The 26396-nt window shown below is 40.6% G+C and overlaps 1 protein-coding gene across 1 annotated transcript; it reads right to left on the bottom strand.

Moving 5' to 3' along the window:
- Nucleotides 1-14171: 14171 nt before the first annotated feature.
- Nucleotides 14172-24571, bottom strand: LOC110221830 (serine protease 30-like). Its single transcript, XM_021006500.1, is given in 6 exon segments — nucleotides 14172-14399; nucleotides 16543-16703; nucleotides 22053-22353; nucleotides 23371-23540; nucleotides 24097-24123; nucleotides 24514-24571. Coding segments are annotated over 6 exon segments (945 nt in total).
- Between the last annotated feature and the right edge of the window lie 1825 nt (nucleotides 24572-26396).

Here is a 26396-nt window from a genome sequence, read left to right as displayed (position 1 = left end):
GTTCCAAAATTATTAAAATAGGAAAATCATTCATCTCAAATCTGGGAAACCTGCTCTCATCTGCTAACCTCATTGATAGGAACAAATGACATTTTAGTGGCCACATGTTTTATTGAAACCCAATAAGGTGACTGACTATAAAAAAGCAGCATCATAGCAAACAAAAAATTTAAAGTTTTTTGAATAGCAAAAATGTAAATTGCTTCATCCAATTGACTCCTTTTCCCCAACATCTCCTTCTTCTTTCCAATGAATTGAGGGAAGGGAGCAGAGAATAAGGAAACGGATTGTGGGTTGGGAACTCACTGAGATCATCTTGGCAAGCACTCAGAGAAAACAGGGGGGAAGTGCCAGGATGGTTATGAGTCATCTCTCACTTGGTCTCCCTACGGCTGGGGAATTATACGTCAATGGTCAGTCCCATTTGGCCTCACTCCAGCCTGATTCAATGTTGCATCACCAATGGCTTGGCTCCATATCTGCTCCATATCCATACCTACCTTGGCTACTGCAACTACCATAGCTCTCCAGAATCTACCTTCACTCTTCCTTCACTGTGACCAATTTAGGCTGGAGCAGTAGTGCTGCTGAGGACCACAGCCACCCAGCCTTGCCTTTCCACTAGTTCCAGTCTCCCAGAAGCCTCTCCATTCACAACACGGAAAGGAAAGGTATGGAATGTCAAACTAGAAGTCTCTCTCCCAGAAAAATCTACAAAAATAGTCCAGGGAACAGGTTCAAGACACTTTCCTGCCCACAAAATCACCCCTTGTCTCCTGCCCTCTTCCTCAGCTTTATCTCAGACTGGGATTCACACCTTGGTAGCAATTGTAAATTCTACTACACAACTATTTATTCAATGATCATCCAGTTATTTGTCGTTATCTTTGTATGTTGCCTTCCCCAAAATAAGTGTTTATTGATGTTTTTTTTTTCACATAACCATAGTTTCACCCTACTCCTGCCCAGACAGTCATCCCTTACAACAAATAGTATTTCTAAAGATAAAAATAGAAAAACAAATGTTGGAGAAGATGTGGGAAAAACCGAACTCTAATGCATTGTTTGTGGAGTTGTGAAATGATCCAACCATTTTGAAAGCAATTTGGAACTATGCCCAAAGGGCTATAAAAATGAGCATACCCTTTGACCCAGCAATAGCCCTTCTTTTTTTTTTCACTTTTTAAAAATTAATTTATTTTGCTTTATCAACAATCACTTCCATAAGCTTTTGAGTTTTAAATCTTTCTCCCCCTCCCTCCCCACCGCCCTCCCCAAGACGGCGTGCCATCAGATATAGGCTATCCATATATATATATATATATATATATATATATATATATATTCCTATTAAACATCTTCACATTAGTGATGTTGTAAGTAAGAATTAGAACCAATAAGAGGAACCACCAGAAAGAGGAAAGAAAACACAACAGAAGAAAAAAAAATAGCAAATAGTTTACTTCAATCTGCATTCAAACTCCATAGTTCTTTCTTTGGATGTGGATAGCATTTTCTACCATGAAGCCTTTGGAGATGTCCTAGATCCTTGCATTGCTGAGAAGGGCTAAGTCTATCAAAGTTAGTCATCACACAACGTGGCTGTTACTGTGTACAATGTTCTCCTGGTTCTGCTCACTTCACTTAGCATCAGTCCATACAAGTCTTTCCAGGTTGGAGAAATGTTTCATCATTTCTTATAGCACAACAGTATTCCATTACATTCATATGCCACAACTTGCTCAGCCATTCCCCAACTGATGGGCATCCTCTTAATTTCCAATTCTTTGCTACCACAGAAAGAGCTGCTATGAATATTTTTGTACATGTGGGTCCTTTTCCCATTTGTATGATCTCTTTGGGATACAGACCTAGAAGCACCAGGGAATGGGAAAAGGATGAAATACTATTTTATGTTTGATGAGTCTAGGTGATAACACTTAAGCTGGTCCTTCATAGGTAAGATTACAGAGGCCAAGGGAAAGAGGGAGGCAAATAGGGGGACTTGTGTGGAGATGGGAAAGAGGCTGGTATGTGAAGGACATCTGCAGGCCAACAAGACTTAGTCTAGTGTGGCTGTATCCAGGGAGCTGATTTCTTGCCCAATGGTCATCAAGGGACAGCTTGAAGCCTGGCTCTCATTTAACTTTATTTACCAACTGGGTCTTTCTCAGAACAGACATAGTAGTCATGTTGTGAAAAACTAAGTATATTTTCCTTCATTCTATCCTGCCCCCCATTTATTTGATTCTCTCTTTTGACCCTGTCCCTCTTTAGAAATGTTTGCTTCTGATTATCCCCTCCCAATCTACCCTCCCTCTATCATCCTCCTGCTCTCTTGTCCCCTTCCCCCTCTATTTTCTGTAGGGTAAGATAGATTTCCATACCCAATTGAGTGTGTATGTTATTCTCTCCTTAAGCCAAATCTGATGAGAATAAGATTCACTCATTCTCTCTTACCTTCCTCCTGTTTCCCCTCTACTGTAAAAGCCTTTTCTTGTCTGTTTTATGTGAGATAATTTACCCCATTCTCCTTCTCCCTTTCTCCTTCTCCCAGTATAATCCTCTCTCACCCTTTAATTTTATTCTCTAGATATCACCCCTTCACCTTCAACTCACCCTGTGCCCTCTATCTATCTATCTATCTATCTATCTATCTATCTATCTATCTATCCAGCTATCTATCTACATATAATTTTTCCCTCCAACTACTCTAATACTGACAAAGGACTCATGAGTTACAAATATCATCTTTCCATGCAGAATGCAAACAGTTCAACCTTAATAAGTCTCTTATGATTGCTCTTTCCTGTTTATATCTTCATGTTTCTCTTGTATCTGAAAGTCAAATTTTCCATTCAGCTCTGGTCTTTTCATCAAGAATTCTTGAAAGTCCTCTATTTCACTGAATATCCATTTTTCCCCCTGAAGGATTTTGCTCAGTTTTGCTAGGTAGGTGATTCTTGGTTGTAATCCTATGTCCTTTGTCCTCCGGAATATTATATTCCCTCCCAGACAGTCATCCCGTACAACAAATAGTATTTGTAAAGATAAAAATAGAAAAACAAGCAACAAAAATCAGTATAATTAATCAAAACATTGAAAAAGTCTGAAAATAAGTATATCACTTGTTGACCTCCCACCTTTGCACAGGAGTAGATCGGAAGTGTCTTCTCATATCTATTTTTTAACCTTGTTTATTCTTTTTTTTTAATCTCCACAAGCATTTATTTAGTTCCAACTGTATAGTGGGCAGTATATTGCTAGGCACTGGGAGTACAAAGACCAAAGAAAGCAGTTCCTGCCCTCAAAGGAGTATACACTTTAGATGAGTATACACAAAATAAGTTAAATCAAATGGAAGAAAACTTTAAAATTAGTGTCCTGGCTTTGGCAATATAAAAAATCCAAAATTAAAGTGATAATCATACATATGCTGTTATAAAATATACAAATTGGGGATTTTTGTAGATATGAAGCACAGATTTTGATCTAAACATACTGCAAACAAGCATTTTGCATATTTTAAACAAGTTCTGAGTTATCTAAAATTTTAATTGAAACAAAATTCTCATAATGTATATTAACATTTTCTTCACCATGTTTTCTCAACTAAAATCTGGTGATGCCTTATCATGGAGGTAACACCCTAGGTTCCTGAAGGGTATGTCAGCAAAGAAGAAGCTCTGGTAGGTTCTACCAAACTAGAAAAGCTGGTGGCCCCCACCCAGAGTGATGAGGTGAGGAACATGGAGGCTCATACTCTTCAGCTTCCCCCAGAGGAGTCTGAGGTCCATTCATGCTTATTCTTTATGATTTTGCAGCATTCATTTTTATCCACCATTAAACTGTAAGTGCTAGAGGACAGATGCTATTTTACCTTTCTTTTTGTCCTCAGCACTTAGCACAGTGCCTGGCATGCAGTAGGCACTTAATAAATTTCCTGTTGACTTGTGCCTCACTTGCACAACCCTGACAGCTGCCAGAGGGCAGAGCAAGCCCTTCAGGAAGTGGTTCAGATCAGACTAGGGGATCCCCTCTTAGCAAGGATTTCATCTCCCACCTTGACCAGGGACACCCAAAGGGCTGCCTCATTTCTCAAAGCAGGAGTTCTCTGAAGTTAAAGATTGTGACTCTCTCTTTACCTGAGGGCTCTCTTCAGGCTAGGGCTGAGCCTCCTCTCTCAAATCTTGGAGTCCTCAAGCATAGGTTCTATGCAGTTCCCACCCTTAGACCAGGGCTTTCCTGGGGGCTGGGGGCTGGGACAGGGGCAGGAGCCATGCTATCCCCACACCCTTCACTAGACCAAGGACTACTTTCTAGCCCCTTTAGAGCAAAAGCTCCCAAAGATCAGAGGCCATCTCCTCTTCAGAATAGGGACTTCCTCAAAGTGAAGACCATGCCCCTCCCTCATCATGAGGGCTCTCTGAGAGCTGTTGCTGTGTCACAAAGCTAAGAAAGATACCTAACACATTTGATGACTGAGTCAGAATCCTCACCCCAGATCAGGAATTCCTGGAGGGCAGGGACCTTGTTGTTGTTCTCTCTTTGTCTTCCCCCAAATAGATCTTCCCCTGCTGAGCCTTCTCTTATCTCTTCTTTCCACCCACGGTGCCCAAGGCCTTATCAGCAAAAACAATTAACCTTGGTTATGACTGAGTCCCCTGGGCAGTAGCCTCAGGTGTGGTGGGAGTTGCCTCTGCAACTTCTCATGCACTTAAATGTCAGGAAATGCTTCCTGAGGTCTAACTTGCATCCTCTCAACTACAGCATCTTCCATTCCCCTGGTTATCTCCCAAGAAGAGGTACAGAACCATCCCCTGGGCATAGAACTCTTCCTTAAAAGGGCCATCTAGGCAGAGCCATAACACAATTTTAGCACCCAGGGCAAGCAGCATTTAAGGCTTTTGAATCAACCTTAAGACAAATTCATTTGGAGTGCAGAAAAATCAGAGTTGAGACCTTAGGCTTTGGGACATAAAGAGATCTCTGGTTGAGAGAGACCTTAGGATGCCACTGTGAGATGGGAGAAAGAAATCACCAGGAGAGGAGCATCTAGGTGGTGCAGTAGATAGAGTACTGGCCCTGGAATCAAGAGGACCTGAGTTCAAATCCAGCCTCAGATACATATAACACACTAGTTGTGTGACTCTGGGCAAGTCACTTAACCCCAATTGCCTCACAAAAAATAAAATAAAGCAAAGAAATCCCCAGGAGACTGGCTTCCATAAGCACAGACCCCTGAAGTATCTATTAGAGAAGTTGCTGTCAGAGGAGAGAGTAGAGGGGGCTAGACCAAAAAAGAGTTTACCAGGGGCATGGCTGCCTGTGGCAAGAAGGAAGTACTTCATCTGGTAACTTCCAATTTTAACTACTTATTCTTTTTTAAATTAAGATTTAATTTTTTAACTAATTATTCTTGCTAGTTAAGTGCTAACCTCAGTTGTTTCTATCTGCTGAAGGAGTACAAACGTTATCAGCACTCTCTAAATTTCAAGCCCTTTGGCAAAATCCCAGTCATTCTGCTCTAGTCATGGCTCTGAGCCTGAGATTCTGCCCTAAGTTTTTCTACCCCCTTTCTGCCACCCATCTCTCTATAGCCTAACATGACAAACCAAGTCTGGAGTCTGCCCTTCATCAATGGCAAAAGACATGAGTTGATATTATGTCTGTTCTGAGAAAGACCCAGTTGGTAAATAAAGTTAAATGAGAGCCAGGCTTCAAGCTGTCCCTTGATGACCATTGGGCAAGAAATCAGCTCCCTGGATACAGCCACACTAGACTAAGTCTTGTTGGCCTGCAGATGTCCTTCACATACCAGCCTCTTTCCCATCTCCACACAAGTCCCCCTATTTGCCTCCCTCTTTCCCTTGGCCTCTGTAATCTTACCTATGAAGGACCAGCTTAAGTGTTATCACCTAGACTCATCAAACATAAAATAGTATTTCATCCTTTTCCCATTCCCTGGTGCTTCTAGGTCTGTATCCCAAAGAGATCATACAAATGGGAAAAGGACCCACATGTACAAAAATATTCATAGCAGCTCTTTCTGTGGTAGCAAAGAATTGGAAATTAAGAGGATGCCCATCAGTTGGGGAATGGCTGAGCAAGTTGTGGCATATGAATGTAATGGAATACTGTTGTGCTATAAGAAATGATGAAACATTTCTCCAACCTGGAAAGACTTGTATGGACTGATGCTAAGTGAAGTGAGCAGAACCAGGAGAACATTGTACACAGTAACAGCCACGTTGTGTGATGACTAACTTTGATAGACTTAGCCCTTCTCAGCAATGCAAGGATCTAGGACATCTCCAAAGGCTTCATGGTAGAAAATGCTATCCACATCCAAAGAAAGAACTATGGAGTTTGAATGCAGATTGAAGTAAACTATTTGCTATTTTTTTTTCTTCTGTTGTGTTTTCTTTCCTCTTTCTGGTGGTTCCTCTTATTGGTTCTAATTCTTACTTACAACATCACTAATGTGAAGATGTTTAATAGGAATATATATATATATATATATATACATATATATATATATATATATGGATAGCCTATATCTGATGGCACGCCGTCTTGGGGAGGGCGGTGGGGAGGGAGGGGGGAGAAAGATTTAAAACTCAAAAGCTTATGGAAGTGATTGTTGATAAAGCAAAATAAATTAATTTTTAAAAAGTGAAAAAAAAAAGAAGGGCTATTGCTGGGTCAAAGGGTATGCTCATTTTTATAGCCCTTTGGGCATAGTTCCAAATTGCTTTCAAAATGGTTGGATCATTTCACAACTCCACAAACAATGCATTAGAGTTCAGTTTTTCCCACATCTTCTCCAACATTTATAATTTCCCTGTTTTGTCATGTTAGCCAATCTGATAGGTGTGATGTAGTACCTCAGAGTTGTTTTGATTTGCATTTCTCTAGTCAATAGTGATTTAGAGCATTTTTCACATGACTATAGATGGCTTTAATTTCTTCATCTGAGAACTGCCTGTTCATATCCTTTGACTATTTATCAATTGGGGAATGACTTGTATTCTTATAAATTTGACTTAGTTCTCTATATATTTTAGAAATGAGGCCCTTATCAGAGACACTGGTTGTAAAAATTCTTTCCCAGTTTTCTGCTTCCCTCCTAATCTTGATTGCATTGGCTTTGTTTGTGCAAAAACTTTTCAATTTAATGTAATCAAAATTACCCATTTTGCATTTCATAATGTTCTCTATCTCCTGTTTGGAAATAAATTTTTCCCTTTTCCATAGATCTGACAGGTAAACTATTCCTCGCTCTCCCAGTTTGCTTATAGTATCAGCCTTTATATCTAAATCATGAACCCATTTTGACTTTATTTTGGTATATGATGTGAGATTTTGCTCTATGCCTAGTTTCTTTTTTTTTAACTAATTTATTTATTTTTAGTTTTCAACATTCACTTCCCCAAGATTTTGAGTTCCAAATTTTCTCCCCCTCTCATCCATCTCCCCACCCCAAGATGGCATGCTTTCTGAATACCCCTTCTCCTAATCTGCCATCCCGTCTATCTCTCCCCCCCTTCTCTTATCCCCTTTCCCTTCAATTTTCCTGTAGGGCAGGATGGATTTCTATACCCCATTTCCTGTATATCTTATTTTCCAGTTGCATGTGAAAACAATTTCTTTAAATTTTTATTTTTAAAACTTTAGGTTCAAATTTTCTGCCTTCCTCCCTTCCCATCCACCCTCATTGAAAAGGCAAGCAACTCAATACAGGTTATACATGTGTATTCATGCACAGTAGTCATGTTGTGAAAAACTAAGTATATTTCCCTTCATCCTATCCTGCTCCCCATTTATTCTATTCTCTCTTTTGACCCTGTCCTTCTTTAGAAATGTTTGCTTCTGATTATCCCCTCCCCCAATCTACCCTCCCCTCTATCATCCTCCTGCTCTCTTGTCCCCTTCCCCCCTCCATTTCCTGTAGGGTAAGACAGATTTCCATACCCAATTGAGTGTGTATGTTATTCTCTCCTTAAGCCAAATCTGATGAGAATAAGATTCACTCATTCTCTCTTACCTTCCTCCTGTTTCCCCTCTACTGTAAAAGCCTTTTCTTGTCTGTTTTATGTGAGATAATTTACCCCATTCTCCTTCTCCCTTTCTCCTTCTCCCAGTATAATCCTCTCTCACCCTTTAATTTTATTCTCTAGATATCACCCCTTCATCTTCAACTCATCCTGTGCCCTCCATGTATCTATCCAGCTATCTATCTACATATAATTTTTCCCTCCAACTACTCTAATACTGACAAAGGACTCATGAGTTACAAATATCATCTTTCCATGCAGAATGTAAACAGTTCAACCTTAATAAGTCTCTTATGATTGCTCTTTCCTGTTTATATCTTCATGTTTCTCTTGTATCTGAAAGTCAAATTTTCCATTCAGCTCTGGTTTTTTCATCAAGAATGCTTGGAAGTCCTCTATTTCACTGAATATCCATTTTTCCCCCTGAAGGATTTTGCTCAGTTTTGCTAGGTAGGCGATTCTTGGTTGTAATCCTATGTCCTTTGTCCTCCGGAATATTATATTCCAAGCCCTGCAGTCCCTTAATGTAGAAGCTGCTAAATCTTGTGTTATCATGATTGTGTTTCCACAATACTTGGATTGTTTCTTTCTGGCTGCTTGCAATATTTTCTGTTTGACCTGGGAACTCTGGAATTTGGCTACAATATTCCTAGGAGTTTTCCTTTGGGGATCTGTTTCAGGAGGTGATTGGTTGATTCTTTCCATTTCTATTTTGCCCTCTGGTTCTAAAATATCAGGCAAGTTTTCCTTGATAATTTCTTGAAAGATGATGTCTAGGCTCTTTTTTTTGATCATGACTTTCAGATAGTCCAGTAATTTTTAAATTCTCTCTCCTGGATCTATTTTCAAGGTCACTTGTTTTTCCAATGAGATATTTCACATTGTTTTCTATCTTTTCATTCTTTTGAATTTGTTTTACAGTGTCTTGATTTCTCATAAAGTCACTAGCTTCCAATTGCTCCATTTGAATTTTTAAGGAAGTATTTTCTTAAGTAAGCTTTTGGACTTCCTTTTCCATTTGGCTGACTTTGCTTTTTAAGATATTCTTCTCATCATTGGATTTTTGGACCTCTTTTGCCATTTGGGTTAGGCTATTTTTTAAGGTGTTATTTTCTTCAGTATTTTTTTGGGTCTCCTTTAGCAAGCTGTTCACTTGTTTTTCATGATTTTCTTCCATCACTTTCAGTTTTTCCTCTACTTCTCTCACTTGCTTCTCAAAATCCTTTTTAAGCTCTTCCATGGCCTGGGACCAATTAATATTTTTCTTGGAGGTTTTGGGTGTAGGATCTTTGACTGTGTTGTCTTCTGGTTATATGTTTTGATCTTCTTTGTTACCAAAGAAAGATTCTATGGTCTGATTCTTTTGTGATGCTTGCTCATGATCCCAGCCAATTATTTGAGTTATAAACTCTTTGTTAAGGTAGGAGTCTGCTTCCAGTGTGAAGAATGTATTGTCTCAAGCTTCAGGGGGTTTGTGCAGCTGTTTCCAGAGATACTTCTTGGGACCTGAAAATTTTCAGTTTTTCCAAGGTGCTATGATCAAAGGCAAGGTGTTTACTCCTTTCAGTCTGTGTTCTGGTCTATGAGTGACCACAGGCACTCTTCTCTGCCTTGGAACTGTGAGGAGGATTTTCTCTGTACAGCCACTACAAGCTCCACCACACCAGTGCTCCTTTTTGCCCCAGGACACCACCCAGAACTATGACCCAGATCCAAGCACCGGCAAAGCAAGAGAATCCTGCACCAGCACAGAGATCCCTGAAATCCCCCTCTGATCAGCCACTCGATTCCCCCTCAGTCTGTGGGCCAGAACCTCAGGAGGCAGTTGCTGCTCTGGGGCTGCACTTGGGGAATGGGGCTGGGACCCTGCGCTTCTCTCTCACTGCAGACACAGACTTCTCCCACTGATCTTCTAAGCTGTCTTTAGTGTTCATGGGTTAAGAAGTCTGGAAACTGCCACAGCTGCCAGTGATTCAGTCCTCTGAGGCCTGCTCCAGGTTTGCTGTGGCCTGTGCTCCCATGCTGAACTGTACTCCTCTCCCAGACTGGTGTGATATACCTTTCTGATTAACCATCCAGGTTGTCTTGGGCTGGAAATTTGTTTCACTCTGCCATTTTGTGAGTTCTGCTGCTTTAGAATTTGTTTAGAGCCATTTTTTACTGGTATTTGGAGGGGTTTGGGGGAGAGCTCAATCAAGTCACTGCTTTTGCTCCACCATCTTGGCTCTGCCCCACCCCATGCCTAGTTTCTGCCATACTCTTTTCCAGTTTTCCCAGCAGTTTTTGTAAAAGAGTGGGTTCTTATCCCAGAAGCTGGAGTCTTTTGGTTTATCAAATAGTAGATTACTGTAGTCATTGACTACTATGTTTTACATACCTACAGTATTCCACTGATCTACCACTCTATTTCTTAGCCAGTACCAAGTAGTTTTGATGATTGCTGCTTTATAATACAATTTAATGTCTGGAACAGCTAGGCCACCTTCCCTTGCCTTTCTTTTCATTAGTTCCCTTGATATTCTGGACCTTCTGTTATTCCAAATGAATCTTGTTATTTTTTTCTAGCTCTATAAAATTTTTTTTGGTAGTTTGATTAGTGTGACACTGAATAAGTAAATCAGCTTAGGTAGAATTGTCATTTTTATTATATTAGCTTGGCCAACCCATGAGCAACTGATGTTTTTCCAATTATTTAGATCTGACTTTGCCATTTTTCTTTTATTCACCATTGCACAGGTAAATAAAATGATGGCTTTTTGTAATTGATTAGATGTGTTGGGATGTAAACTCCTCCTTTGGAGGCTTCCTAGAGGCATCTCTGAAATAACTCCAGTAACAAAGACAATGGTGATGGCATGTACTTTATTCCATTCCCATGGGTTTTTATTTCCTCTTATTGTTATTATAGCATGTCAGAGCCAGAAGAAATCATGGAGATTATCTAGTCAAGGAACTCCTAACCTGTACTCCGCAGGCCCTCAAAGAGTTCATGAACTTGGTTAGAAAGAAAAATTACATCTTTATTTTCATTAACCTAGTGGGTCAGCCAGGTGGCACAGTGGATAGAGCACTGGCCCTGGAGTCAGGAGGACCTGAGTTCAAATCAGACCAGATACCACTTGACACTTATTAGCTATGTGACTCTGGGCAAGTCACTCAACCTCAATTACATCAAAATAAATGAGTATTTTCATTAACCTTTAGGCACGCATTTTATATTATTCATTTAAAAACATTATTCTAGAGACTCATACACTTCACCAGACAGTCAAAGAGACCATTTCACAAAAAAAAATGTTAAGAACCCCTCTCTAGACCAACTACTTCATTGCTTTTTATTATCTACCTGTTTATCTTTAAGATTTTAGTTCCCCCCAATTACACATAAAAACAATTTTTAACATTTGTTGGGATTTTTTTAAGTTTCAAACTCCAAATTCTTTTTCTCCCTCCATTCCCTCCCCACTCCCTAAGATGGGCAATTATACATGTGCAATCATGCAAAACATTTCCATATTCATCATTTTGTGCAAGAAAACTCAAACAAAAAAAAAGTGAAAAATAGTATGCTTCAGTCTGTATTCAGATGACCTCAGTTCTTTCTCTGGAAGCAGATAGATAGTATTCTTCATCATGAGTCCTTTGAGATTTTCTTGAATCATTATATTGCTGAGAATAGCTAAATCATTGACAAGTTGTTAATTGCATAATGTTGCTGTTACTGTGTATGATGTGTTCCTGATCCTGCTCACTTTACTTCGTATCAGTTCATGTAAGTCTTTCTAGGTTTTTCTGAAATCATCTTCCTTGTCATTTCTTATAGCATAATAATATTCCATTACAATCATATACCACAACTTGTTCAGCCATTCCCCAGTTGATGGGCAACCCCTCAGTTTCTAATTGTTTGCCACCAAAAAGAGCTGCAATAAATATTTTTGTACAAATATGTTCTTTTCCCTTTTAAAAAAAAAAGTACATGTAGGTACTTTCCCCATTTTTATGCTCTCTTTGGGATACAGACCTAATAGTGGTAAACCGTATCAAAGGGTATGCACAGTTTTATAGCCTGTTAAGCATAGTACCAAATTGCTCTCCAGAATGGTTGAATCAGTTCACAACTCTTCCAGCACTGCATTAGTTCTTAATATATTCATATATTTGAAATATGAGACTTTTATCTGAGAAACTATACTCTTTGACCCAGCAATACCACTACTAGGTCTATTTTGAAAAATGATTAGAGGAAAAAGGAAAAGAACCTATGTGTTCTAAAATGTTTATAGCAGCTCTCTTTGTGGTGGCAAAGAACTGGAAATTGCAGGTATATCCATCACTTGGGGAATTGATGAACAAGTTGTGGTATATGATTGTGATGGAATACTACTGTGCTATAAGAAATGATGAGCTCAATGATCTTAGAAAAAACATGGAAAGACTTGCATGAAATAATGAAGAGTGAAATGAACAGAATCAAAACAACATTGTGTATAGTAATAACAATATTGTTTTAAGAATGACTTTGAGTCAATAAGTCATTTTTACTATTATAAATATCCAAATTAACTAGAAAGGACATATGAAGAAAATACTATCTGTGTCTAGAGAAAGAACTGATAAATAAAAGTATGTATCAAATAATTTTACATATATGTGTGTGTATACATGCACGCACACACACGCATACACATACGCACACGCACACACATACACACACACAGACACACATATATATATATACATATATATATATATATATACACCTATTTGAATCTAATGGCAGCCATCTCTAGGCTGAGGGGGTGACTTGAGGAAGGAAGAAAAAAATTTACACAATAACTTCATTATATATTTAAAAGGAATAGCAAGTTGAACATAATAGATTTGCAGTTTCATGTGCACTCATCTTTTTTATCATACTGTGTTATGGAAATGCTTATTTTATACCATAAATTAAAAACAAAATAAATAAATGTGAAAAAAACCAGTACATTAGTGTCCCACTTTTCCCACAACCCCTCCAACATTTATCATTTTCCTTTTTCTGTCATATTAGCCAGTTTCATGGGTGTGAGGTAGTACCTCAGAGTTGTTTTAATTAACATTTCTCTAATTAACAGTGATTTAGAACAGCTTTTATATGACTATGTATAGTTTTGATTTATTCATCTGAAAACTTCCTGTTCATATCCTTTGACCACTTATCAACTGGGGAATAACTTGTATTGTTATGAATTTGACTCAGTTCTCTAAATACTTGAGAAATGAGGCCTTTATCAGAGATAGTTGCTGTAAAAAATTTTCCCCCAGTTTTCTGTTTTCCTTCTAATTTTGCTTGCATTGATTTTGTTTGTCCAAAACCTTTTAAAATTTTATATAATCTAAATATCCCTTTTACATTTTGTAATGCTCTCTATATATTGTTTGATCCTAAATTCTTGCCTTATCCATAGATCTGACAGGTAAATGATTCCATGTTCTCCTAATGGTATTATAAGCAAATGGTATCATATGATTTGTATCATGGTATCATATCATTTGCTTTATGTCTAAATCATATACCCATTTTGACCTTATCTTGGTATACAATGTAAGATCCAATCATCAACCATTTTACAGAAGAGGAAACTGAGAGAGGGAAATGACTTGGCTCTGACCACATAGCCAGGACTGAATTCCAGATCTCTTGCTGCCCAATTCTATGCTCATTCTTTCCTCTAGGTAGCCTTTCCTGGTGACTCTATCCCAGGGTGATCCTCCCTTGAGCTTTTTCTGCATACAGAAAGGACCACATATACAGTTGACATATTGCTGAATGAACATTTCTATTATTGTGGAGCTATATATACTGTTTCCCCAGTAGCCCTGTGACCTCCCTTCCTTTGGATAGAGACTGTGTCTCCTTCCATCTTGTTGCACTGGCACCAGACCCGAGGCTGGATCAGAGCATGTCAACTTGTGATCCTCTTCCCCCATCCCTCAGACAGAAATAGCTGTCATCAGTTAGAGAGCAAAGAAAAGCATTTAGGCTACAGAGAGGTTGAGAAGGGTTCTAAATGAAGGGGTAGATAAGATGCCTGGCAGTTACAGAGTTGAGGCATAGTGGGAAGAATCTCATTGAACACTGAGAAGAACCAGTGTCAACAGCAGAGTAGGGTAGGCAGGCCCTGAAAGAACATCTGGAGCAAAGTTGATGGTGGTTTGAATCCAATCTATGTAAGCCTGAACCCGGGTATAAACTCCTGGCCGGTAGGATAGGGCACAACCTTCTCCCCAGCTCACCACCCCAACCTGGACCCAGGAATTATTCTCCTTACAGACAAGGGGGCCTCCGGAGTCACCCTAAGAGAGAGAGAGAAGGAGGGGCAGGGTTAGTCACGATAGAGATATATTTAAACCTTGGGTTGGGGCAGGTAGGTGGCACAGTGGATAGAGCACCAACCCTGAAGCCAGGAAGACCTGAGTTCAAACCCAGCCTCAGAACAAACACTTAACACTTACTAGCTGTATGACCCTGGGCCAGTCACTTAACCCTGATTGCTTAAAACTTTAAAAAAAATTTAAAACTTAAAATAAAACCTTGGGTCATCTAGATTGTGGATATATGGAGGGGAGTGGGATTGGAGAAGGAACAACTCCAGGGTCTAATTCAGTCCCAGAGTATATGGTTAATATGAACCTTGTGAAACTATGATTTCTCTATTGTACTTTGGGGAATTATTGAATTGCAAATATCATAAAGCTCTGCCCTTATCCGGTGGAAGACTTCTTCCTAGCAGGGCACACAGTAGGGACACCAGGGCAATTCTGCAAGCATTCTAAAAAGACTCTAGAGAATGACTACTTACTATAACTTCTAGGAAGGGGTGAGACTCAGAATGCTGTGGTAGAATCAAAACTAGATTTGGAGTTAGAAATCCTGGGTTCAAGTATTAACTCTGCCATTTACCAGCTGAGTGACTTTGGACACATCCTATATCATGGGATCATAGATATAGAGTCAGAGAACTGACTTAGCTGAGGTCATTCAGCTAGTAAGTGGAGGCCCAGAATTGTGGCCCAGTGGGAGTTGTCCCAGAGGTGCCTCTAGGGAACCTCTGAAGGAGGAGCTTCCATCCCAACACATCTAATCACCCACTAATTTTAGAGAAGAGGAAACTGAGAAAGTGATTTACTCATGGTCACTCAGTAAGTTAACAGGAGAGATAGGCCTCCAATACAGGTCTAATCTGGTGTTCTATCTCTATTAATGTTTGCACTTCCCTTGTCACTGATAAACCCTTGCTAGAAACCATGATTGGCTTGATTTCGGAAATGAGTATATGGGTTGGGAGGAAGGGAAGGGGAGGAAAATGGATGAGTGATAATTGGAACCAAAGAGGTGAGAATGTTGATGGTAGCAGGTTTTTGAAGTATAAGGAAGAAAGGAAGGGGGCATGGTGTGGCAGGGCTTCAGCCATCAGTCTTGGTGAGACCTCAAGGGAAGGCAGGATCTGAGTTGGATCCATCTTTCCCAGAGTCTCATGGGAGCTCCTTGCTTTTCATGATTCTTTAGAGAACCTCACCCTCTAATTCCAGGGTTTGATATTGGAATTTTCTGGGCTCAGATCCATAGGGGCTGGTCAAGGGACACTGTGACCAATTTGAAAAAACCAGAAGGATTCAGAGAGTCTTTGGGGAATCCAGAGGATGCCTGCCTCCCTCAATAAGTGAGTCATTGTACTCAGTTTGGAATCTGGCCCTAGATCTAAGCTGGATAGGCCAGTGAATTAGTACAAACATGCCCAAAGGACTACATCTAGCTGGCCCTACTAGACCATGTTTCCCATCCATCCAACTCAAACAATATGGGATATCTTGCCATCTACACTGCCACAGTGTGGGTATACCACCACAGTGGTCGAATCAAAATTACTATTGGAAGGGGCATGACAATGCCCTGCCCTTTGGCTCTATTTACCATTCCTGTTACTCCTCAGACTTCCTTTAAGTCTGAGCTAAAATTTTCTACATGAAGACTTCCCCAATCCATCTTAATTCAGGTTCCTTTCCTCGGTGGATTTTTTCTAATTTGTCCTGTATATAACCTGTTTTCACATAGCTGTTTGAATGTTTCTTCCCACTAGACTGTGATCTCTTTGAGAGCAGTGTCTGTCTTTTATCTCCAGTGCTTAGACACATAGTAGATGATTAATAAACATTTATTGATTGACAAATGAAAACTTCCTTCACTGGCTACCACTCCCTTACATGCTTGCCTTCATCTATTAGAATGTAAGTTCTTTGGGGGCAGGGACTATCACATTTTTGCCTTCTTATCCCCAACATTCAAAACCATACTTGGCACATGGCAGATGCTTAATAAATGCTTTTCCCATATATGCATGATGCACGCATTCATTCATTCATTCATTCAGTGAGAAACTGCTATTAGTCTATGAACCTGGACAGCCTGGGGAGAGGAAGGAGAGGAAGCTGCTCTCACCTGGCAGGAATCTTTTTGGCCCTGTTCATATCCAGCACAGATCATGTCATCCAAAACCAAGGGTTGCCCTGAGATTGTGGGGTTATTGATATGGTATTGGGCATCACAAGTCTCAGCATCAATCAGGGGGACCTGGACTTCTTGTAAGACCAAGGAAACATCTGGGAAAAGAGAAGATTTTTGCCAACAAGGCAGTGAGCACCAGCTAGTGGTTAAGTGGACTGGGCTTGGAATCTCAGCTCTGCTACCTCCTACCTGTGGGCCCTTAGGCAAGTCACTTAATCTCTCTCAGTCTTAGTTTCTTCATCTGAAAAATGAGGAAGTTGGACCTGATGATCTTTAAGGCCCATCTAAATCTATGATCCCATGAACTGGCTCTGAGGTGAGGGAAATCGTGAATTACAACTGCATCTAGGGACATCTGGGAAACTTTACTAACCTGGAGGTGAATGAGCTCTCACCCTATCTAGAACCAGGTCACCCATGCCCATTCCTGACCCTTTCCAAATCTTGTCACTTCCCCTTCACCTCCTTGAGGTATTGTCTTCTCCTATTAGAATGTAAGCATTTTGAGAGCAAGAACTATATTGCTTGTATATATTTGTATCCCCAGCACTTAGCACAGTGTCTGGCTCATAGAAAGCACTTAGTAAATGCTTTTTTATTTATTCATTTTTATTTTATTTTATTCATATTTATTTATGTATTTATTTATTCCCCAGCCATCCTCTACTAGCAGGTTTCCTCATTGGCCAGTCTTCCTACCTCCTACCCTATTCCACCTCGCACCTGCCATAGAATCACATGGAATCATAGAACTGGAAGGAACCATCTGGTCCAACTCCCTTAATTTTTCAAATGAGGAAGTTAAGGCCCAGAGATGAAGAAAGACTTGCTCAAAGCCTCACAGATAGTAAATAGAAGAGCTGAGATTCAAACTGAAGACTCCAAGACCACTGTCTTTCCACTCATTCTCACCTCTAGACCTCCCCATTTTTAGAATGCCCTCCCTACCTTTTTTCCTCCGTATCCCAATCCTCCCTCTCCTTCCAAGTCACAGTTCAGATGTCACCTCCTCAACAAGACAATCTCTGATTCCCCTAGGCCAACCTCTGCTGCTGTTGTTGTTCAGTCATGTCCAACTCTTCGTGACCCCCTTTGGGATTTTCTTGGCAAAGATACTGGAGGGGTTTGCCACTTCCTGCTCCAGCTCATTTTACAGATGAGGAAACAGGAAAACAGGATCAAGTGACTTTCCCAGGGTCACCTGGCTAGTAAGTGTCTGAGGTTGGATTTGAACTCAGGAAGATGACTCTTCCTGACTCCAGACCCAGAGCTCTATCCACTGCACCGCCTAGCTTCCCCAGATGATATATACACAATTAAAAAAAAAAGTACATGACAAGTGCATCAGAGAGATACATGCAAAGATCTATGTATAAGCCTGGATAATCATTAACATCTCCAGGGGATCAAGGAAGGCTTCCTGGAGAATGTGGCACTTGAGTCAGCAGTTTAAGGATGAGTGGAAACTCAGCAGGTGGAGATAGGGAAGGCAGGCATTTCAGGGATTAGGAAGAATGTGAGCAAAAGCAAACAGACAGAAAAGCACCAAGTATATTTGGGAGATGGCAAGGCAGTTCAGTCTGGTTTGAGTGGATACTACCACAAAGTATAGTAACTTGGAAGCCTAGTTGGTGGAGGGCATTGCATTAAGAATAGAGTGTTAAAGAATCACGGAAGGGTTTGGGGCAGAGAAGTAACAACCAGATCCATGAATAAGGAAGCAAAGTCTGCCCTTGGGTGTAAAGGAGAGATTGTAAGGAGGAAAAAGTGGAGGTGGAGTGACCTATCAGGAGGTGATTGCAATAGTGTGGGCAGGCAGTAATGATGGAACTGTCCCAGGTGGTGGCAGAGAGAATCCAGAGAATGAGACGACTGATCATAAGTAATCTGTAGGTAGAGTTGATGGGACTCTGCATTGGATTAAATTGAAAAGGAAAAGGTGGAAGATAACATCACAATTTATGAACATGAGAGATTAGATGGAGGGTGGTATCATAGGAAGAAATAATCAAGTCAGGAGGAAAGGAGGGATCTAAACTGAGAGAAAGATCTAAACTGGTGGATCACTGCTTATGGTGCCTGCCCAACATCCAGGTTAAGATGCCCTAAAGGCAGATGGAGGTGCAGGTCTGAAATTCCACTCGGGGTCTACTACCTGGACCTCTAGATGGAGGGGAAACTGCAGTCAAGACTTGCAGAAAAATTCAAGGCCATTAGATAAGCCCATATTAGGAACCTACTGCACATGAGGAAGGGAGAAAAAACAAGATAATATAACAATAAAAATAATAGCTAACACAGGCATAGTATTTTTCCAAAGTACTTCTCCATCCATTACTTCATCTGATGATGAAGTGTTGTGAAGGATCACCTTTAAGCAGTAATAACATTAGTAGTGGTGGTAATAATAGCCAACATTTATAGAGGGTTTTAAAGTTTGCAAAACACATTCTGCAGGGTGCCCCCAAAATCCTTAACTTAATTTTAAGCATTAAAGACTTCGTAAGTATAAATGCTACAAACTTATTTTTTAATCATTTGAAACTTTGTTTAGATGTATTTACTTTGTAAATTAAGTGATACATTTTTTATTTTCGTTTTAACAAAATGGGACATTGTTATGCATTATGTCTGACAGTTTCCAGAAGACACTTTCTCAGACCAGTGGATCAGTAGAAAAGGCCATTAAGGCTTTTTTTGTGCGTGTGATTATATCAAAGCTGTCGTGTATGCATCAAGACCTCATTCTTTGAATGAGCTAAGGCTAGGATTACAAATATAATACAAACCCTTTTTAGTCATGGAATAGCAGCTGATGAAAATTTTTACAAATTTCAAAAATCAGCTAGGGTAATGTATAGACTCACTAGAGCATATGATGGTAGCTCTGTTGAATTTTCATAAGAAACATATCAATATTTTAAAATGTAAAATATTCAAAATGCCTTTGAATTTTTTTTGTATTTGTCACATTTCTACTTCAGAACTTATTAAAGCTTAAAACTGCACTAAAACTTTTGGGACACTTCCTGTGTACTATTCCATTTGATCCTCAGAACACTCTCGTAATAATAGAAACAAATGTTACTGTGTTTCTAATATCTGGCAGCAGGAGGAAACTAATAGCCAATTCTTAAATTATACTTCTACAATTCTAATTCTTAGGGTATTCCTTCATTTTAAGTAGAAGATTCTTCGCTAGATAATTACACTCACATTTCTATAGTACTTTAAAAAAAACAATTTTATGTAATGCTTGAAAATGTAGACAACATTTTCTTCATGACAATCCTGTTAGGTAATTCTGCTTTTCCTAGGCTCCATAGCAGGGAGGAAAGGCAGCCCCAGGAAAGGCCACTTATTCGCCCCCTTTTCCACCTGGACTTGACCCAAAAGCTGGATTCTTACTTATGGCTCTGCTCTCCCAGGGTCCATAAGGAAATGCAAACTTTTTTTCATTTTTCTCCCCCACAATGGGGATGAAGGCTCAGTCAAGACTTGATTATGGTGATATACTTACAGGGTTTTTAATGCTACCATGTGATTAACCTTCAGAGCAGAAAGATGAGAAGGAACCAATCATTAATAAATCAGTTAATCATTCTGGTCCCCTTATGCTTTGCCTCCCTCCAAGTACTCTATGATCCAGCTACATAGTTCTGCTTGCTCTTCCTCACACATTCCACCTCCCATCCATGCCTGCAGCCTTCTCCCACCTCACCTCCACCTCTTAGAATCCTTGATTCAAGATTCAGTTCAAATCCCACCTTCTGGAGGACACCTTTCTTGCTTCCTCCTTTCAAATTGCCTTCCATCTACTCTGTATGAATCTTGGATGAACCTAGATTTTTACAGTTTGTCTCATCATTGGAATGTAAGCTCCTCGAGGGCAAAGATGATTTTTTGCCTTTGTTTGGATCACAGATACTTAGCACAATACTTGGCAAAAAAGCAAGTGTTTACTAAACTTTTGTTAACTATTAAGTCACTGAAGGTCCTAGGATATAACATCAATATCACAAAAATATATATCTGATTGTGTCGCTAATTCACTGTGTGACTTTAAATAAATTGTTTTCATTCTTTGGTCCTCAGTTCTCTTATCTGTAAAATTAGGAGGTTGTGTTAGAATGTTCCCAAACTTATTTGCTCTACCACCCCTGTTTCAAAAAAAAAAATTACCTAACACCTCCCTGGAAATCTACTTTCTTTAATCCTTTAACCATTTTTTAAAAAAATTTGCATCATTTCAAAAAAATAGAATAATTTTTAAATGACATCTTAAATTTAATAATTTATTGTAAATTTGGGGGGGGGTTTCCTACATTGAAATTTTGATGATATAATATTGCATCATGTAACTCTATAGTATTATATTATAAACAAGTCATTACACAGACATATTCCTGCCAATGCATGCTGGACTTCCAGACAATGCAAGAGAAGCCCACCTGCCAACACTTGCTTGTTAAGACCTGTCATCGGACTTGACCACTGACTGGTTATAACTCGCATTTTGTGTGTTTATTTGGAACATAATGTAATCACTACGACTTTAATTCTGTTACACAACAGATGAAACATGTAAGAACAGTTTTTCAAAATTGTCTCATCTTCTTTCCTTATGCTTCCACTGCCCTCTTATTTTTATTCAACACCTCCCATTTGCACCCAAGGCTACTACTGCTCCCCTGGATCATTCCAGCACTCTTCAGGGGGTGGTATTGCCCACTTTGGGAAGCTATGCTAGATAATCTCTAGGGTCCTTCCCAACTCTAGGATACCATATCCTTTGACTTATCTAAGGTAAGGGAAATCTAGAGCAACTGGAGTTCTATGAACACTAAATGGTGGAATTAGATGTGATAGCTAGGTGGTGCAGTGGATAGAGTGCCAGGCCTGGAGTCAGGAAGATTCATCTTCCTGAGTGCAAATCCAGTCTCAAACATTTACTAGCTATGTGACCCTGAGCAAGTCACTTAACCCTGTTTGCCTCAGTTTCCTCATCTATAAAATGATCTAGAGAAGGAAATGGGAAACCACTCCAGTGTCTTTGCCAAGAAAACCCCAATGGCATCACAAAGAGTCAGATACAACTGAAACTGAACAACAACAGTGACAGTGGTAGAGTTGGGACTCAAAACCAAGTCTCCTGACTAGGCCATGGGCCGTTTATACTATATAATCCTTGTCCTCAAGAAGTATAGTATCTGGAGAGACTATATTATGTCCTTAAGTAACAGGCAGTGTTCAATGAGGGCTGCATTCATGGAATAGATAGCCAAGGCTACACAAATTCAAAGGAAGGAAAGATTCCTCTGTACTAGTGTAGCCAAGAAATGCTCAAAGGAGGAGGTAGCATTTAGGTAGGGCTCAGAGATGTAAATAGTCAGGCCTGAGGATTAGCAGGTGGGCAAGCACACTTACCCTATGCCTTGGCTTACCTGTTGTGTTGGTTTTTCCCCACCCAGTCACCCAGCACAGAGTGCCACTAGGGAATTGGGTCTGGGGTGTTGGGAGGCAAACAGGGATGATCTGAGAGGAGGAGCCTAGTTGCAGCAACGCAATGTCCCCTTTGAGGTTATTGCTTCCTCTTTCGTAGGAAGGGTGAATGATGATTCTTCTCACAGATGCAAAGGAGGAATTGTTTGAGTTTGTATACAGCTTCAGCTCTCCCAACCTGACTTGATAGAATGAGGGCTGCTGGGTACTGGAAGGGAAATAAAGACTAGAGCAGCTGAAGGGCTGATGAGCTTGATAAAAAGATCAATGCTCTTCCTCTCAAACTATCTGGGATTTAACTATTTGGTTTCAGATTTGCATTTATTCTCTTTATTTTTATATATACACTTATTCTCTGCCCTATTAGAAAGCAAGCTCAAAAAGAAAAGAGATAATTCTCAAAAGATTTAGGGGCAGCTAGATGGTGCAGTGGATAGAGCACAGGCCCTGAAGTCAGGAGGACCTGAGTTCAAATCCGGCCTCAGACACATAACACTTACTAGCTGTGTGACCCTGGGCAAGTCACTTAACCCCATTGCCTAGCAAAAAAATTAAAAAATTTAAAAAAAAAAGAAAAAAGAAAGTAAGCTCCTCAAGAACTAGGATTGCTCTATATCAGATTGCGTGTAATCTTGGGGAGGGAGGTGGGAAGGAAGGGGGAGAAAAATGTGAAACTCAAAAAGCTTATAGAAGTGATTGTTGATCGTTCAAAATAAATTAATAATAATAAAAAGAAATTAGCCAAAAAAAAGAACTAGGATTATTGAAGTTTTAGAGCCAGGAAGTAATAGAGTAGGGACAAGATCCCTTCCCCTATATTACCCTGCTTCTCCACCTTTCATAGTTCATTACTTTGAAAGCTTTCCCATCTGTCTTTTGGGCACTAAAGATAAAAGAAGGCTCATAGGATCATAGATTTAGACCTGGAAAGGACCTTAGAGGTCATTTAAGCTAAAACCCTATATTTTGTACATAAGAAAATTGAGACCAAGAGAGGGGCATCCATGCCTAAATAGGGGAACCTGGGAGAAATGGAGTTCCCTAGAGACTGTGTGGATCTTAAGGAGTATAAGAGAATGATTGAAAAGACTGTTCCTTCCTCCTCCTCCTTCCACCCCCTTTGCTGCCCTTTCCCCAAAGTACACAGCCCAGGAATTGTGGATTAGGTGGGAAATTTGGGGGGGGGGTTAAGATATCCCTGCCCCCCACAGCCCACTGGTAGGGTTAGGTACACCCAGCTCAACTTGCCAGGAACCTTACTCACATTTCAAAGCAGTGAGCTGCAGTCAGCACCCAGCTCGGATGGATGAGAGAGCCTCCACAGATATGTCCCCCTATGAGGATCTGTAGGCTAACCTGCCATGGCCACTGTCCTTCCTGGGCATCCTGCCCTCCTATAATTCTCCCACTTATTTTAGGGGTTCCACACACTGTTGGAAGAGAGAAAGCTTAGAAGGACACCCAGATAATATGAGACATTTAGGCTTTGGGATCTCCCCTTAGGCCTCATTTCCCTCTCAAAAAGTCAGTCTCTTTCCAGTCTTCATCGTCCTCTCTGATACTGGACTTCTTGGCCATTCTTACCCAAATACTACCCCCTGACGTCCCAGAAGTCTCCCTGCTCTTCTAACCCATTCCTATTCCCCACTCTTTCCTTACAAACCACCATCCCCTCCCAGAACCCAGGGATTCTTAAACCCCTAGCACTCAGGTAAGACTTCCAGGTCACACAGTGCTTCACGGTTTACAAAGTGCCTTCCTCACAAATAACAGTTGGTAGTAGGTAAAGCATCATTAACTACATTTTATAGATAAAGAAATGGAAGCACTGATAGGTGATAAGAGAACACAATTATCTGAAGTAGGACTTGAAGCCAGGGCCTCTAATTCTATGACACTGTATGGCTGATTTGCCTATTGGGCTCTCCAGAGGCTAGGCCAACAGACTGATTGCTCTCACTATCTTTTCCAGGATTAACAACTTACTTGTTGGCAGGCTGTTCCCATGGACATCTGAAGGAGATTAAAAAGAAGGAAAGAGGTTAGGGTCTAAATTACCATTTCAGCATACCCAGACTTGGGAAGTGCTGAGGGGGGTGGAATCATCCCAGCTTCCAGGGAAAGGAGACCAGGCCAAGGCAAAAGGATCTTCTCCCAGCTTTCCACCCTACGTCCTCTTCATTAATCCCCTGGGCACACCATCCAGTCCCACTCCCCTCCCCAGCCACTCTGGTACCCACCAGATTGTGTGGCAATGTAGTTTTCCAGAAACCCCTCCCAAGGAAGGGGTAAGAGACCACAGAAGGTCAAGGCACACACAAAAGAAAGGGGCAAGTGCTGGAGACACCCCTACAATTGAGCAGTCTCCCAGGGATGGGCCACTCAAGCCCAGAAGACACTCACCATGGAACAGTAGCAGCAGCAGTGTGGGGAGCAGGAGAGAGCGGACAGATGGTCCCATGGGCACCCCAGTCAGCAATGGCAGATAGGAGCTCACCCTCCCAGGTCAGAGTCCTTGGAGTGGTTCCCACTCCCAGGGAGGGGCAGGATAGATCATAAAATAGAACTTGGCCCTGAATTCCTGTTCAATCAGTACCAGCTGCTCAGGCTCCTGTTTCCTCCCTCCCCATTATGGCCAAAGTACCTGTGAATTGAGGTGCAAAGACTGGGAAGACAATGCCTCCCTTTTTTTTTTTTTCAGATGATGTCCCCTCAGGCCAAGCCTGCCCACAAATTTTAGAGTATAGTTGCCTGATAGGAGACACCCCAGTGAAGTAAAAAGAACACTGGGTTTAGAGTCAGGAGGTCTGAATTAAAATCTCACCTTGCTACCCAGGTGACCCTGAATAAGTGTCGTGAAAATAGCTCACATTTCTTTTTCTTTTTTTAATGTTTATCAATCTGTTTTGTTTTTACATTATCTTCATTTCCAAATTCAGTTCTTCCTCATCTCCCCAGAAAGCCACCCCTTGTCACAAAGAATAAAAAAAGAGAGAGAAGCAGTTAGATAACAAACATAACCAAGTCTGACCATATTCTACACCCATAGTCTCTAAACTCTGCAAGGTTGCAGAATTGTATAACAAATCCCATTTCTACAGCTCTGTGACTTGGGCAATGCAAGTAGGATTATCTCCATTTTATAGATAAGGCAACTAAGACTCTGAGAGGTTGTGATTTGCCAATGATCACACAGCCTCTAAGTGAGTCAGCATTTGAACTTGGGACTCCTGATTCCAGCTTCTATCAACAAGATAAATCAAGGCTGCCTACCTGGGTCTTCATTTAATTATGCATAAAATGAGGGCATTGGAGTAAATAATTTCTTCCACCCCCAGCCTTCCAACTCTAAGAAATCCCACGAAAATGCCATTCTCCCTGCTCTAGGGTTGGGGGGGGGGAAGCTCTCTCCTTGCCTTTTTAACAACCTCTTCCCACCTGCCTTCCACCCTTCCCCCCCATGGAAAGCAGAAGGCTTAACCCACAGAAATAATTTCTTCAAGGTGGCACAGCAGCAAAGGAGATGAATAGAAGAGTGTGGCATAACTAAGAGCATCCTATAACAGTTGTGTCAGGAGTGCTGGAGGGGAGAATGAGCTGAGACTGGCAAGGAAAATGAAGGAGCACAAAAAGGGCTAGATTAGGAGAATAAAAAGGAGGAAAGAAAGGAGATCTTCCCCTTTGCTGGGGGGGAGGGGAAATGGTGGGGTGATGATAATGACAACAGAGAGAGAAAAGGGTAGAGCCACCCACTACTTACTTTGCTTCCATTTTCTCTGCCAAGGAGAGTGAGCATTGCACCAGAAATGATGGACCAAAAATTATTAATGGGGATGTGAAACCTAACATAAATAAGATGGTAAAGAGCACCAAGATCTGACAGATGGATAAATAGACAAATGGGAGAGAGAGAGAGAGAGAGAGAGAGAGAGAGAGAGAGAGAGAGAGAGAGAGAGAGAGAGAGAGAGAGAGAGAGAGGAGAGAGAGGGAGAGAGAGAGAGAGAGAGAGAGAGAGAGAGAGAGAGAGAGAGAGAGAGAGAGAGAGAGAGAGAGAGGAAGAGGAGGAGGAGGAAGAGGAGAGGAAAGACATAGAGGTAGGCAGGTAGACAGAAATACTAACAGATAGACAGAGCATTAATTAAGCATGAACAATGTACCAAGCAATGTGCTAAATACTAAAGATACAAATGAAAGAAAATGAGACTTTCCCTTTTCTCAGGGAGCTTACATTCTAATAGGGAAGACAAAACTTTAAAAGACTATGGAAAAAGGGTTGGAGGTGGGGG

This window comes from Phascolarctos cinereus, unplaced genomic scaffold (genome assembly GCF_003287225.1).
Source record: "Phascolarctos cinereus isolate Bilbo 61053 unplaced genomic scaffold, phaCin_HiC Scaffold_4;HRSCAF=312, whole genome shotgun sequence".
Taxonomy (NCBI): domain Eukaryota; kingdom Metazoa; phylum Chordata; class Mammalia; order Diprotodontia; family Phascolarctidae; genus Phascolarctos; species Phascolarctos cinereus.
The sequence above is the reverse complement of the archived record's forward strand: the minus strand, read 5'-3'. Positions and strand labels throughout refer to the sequence as shown.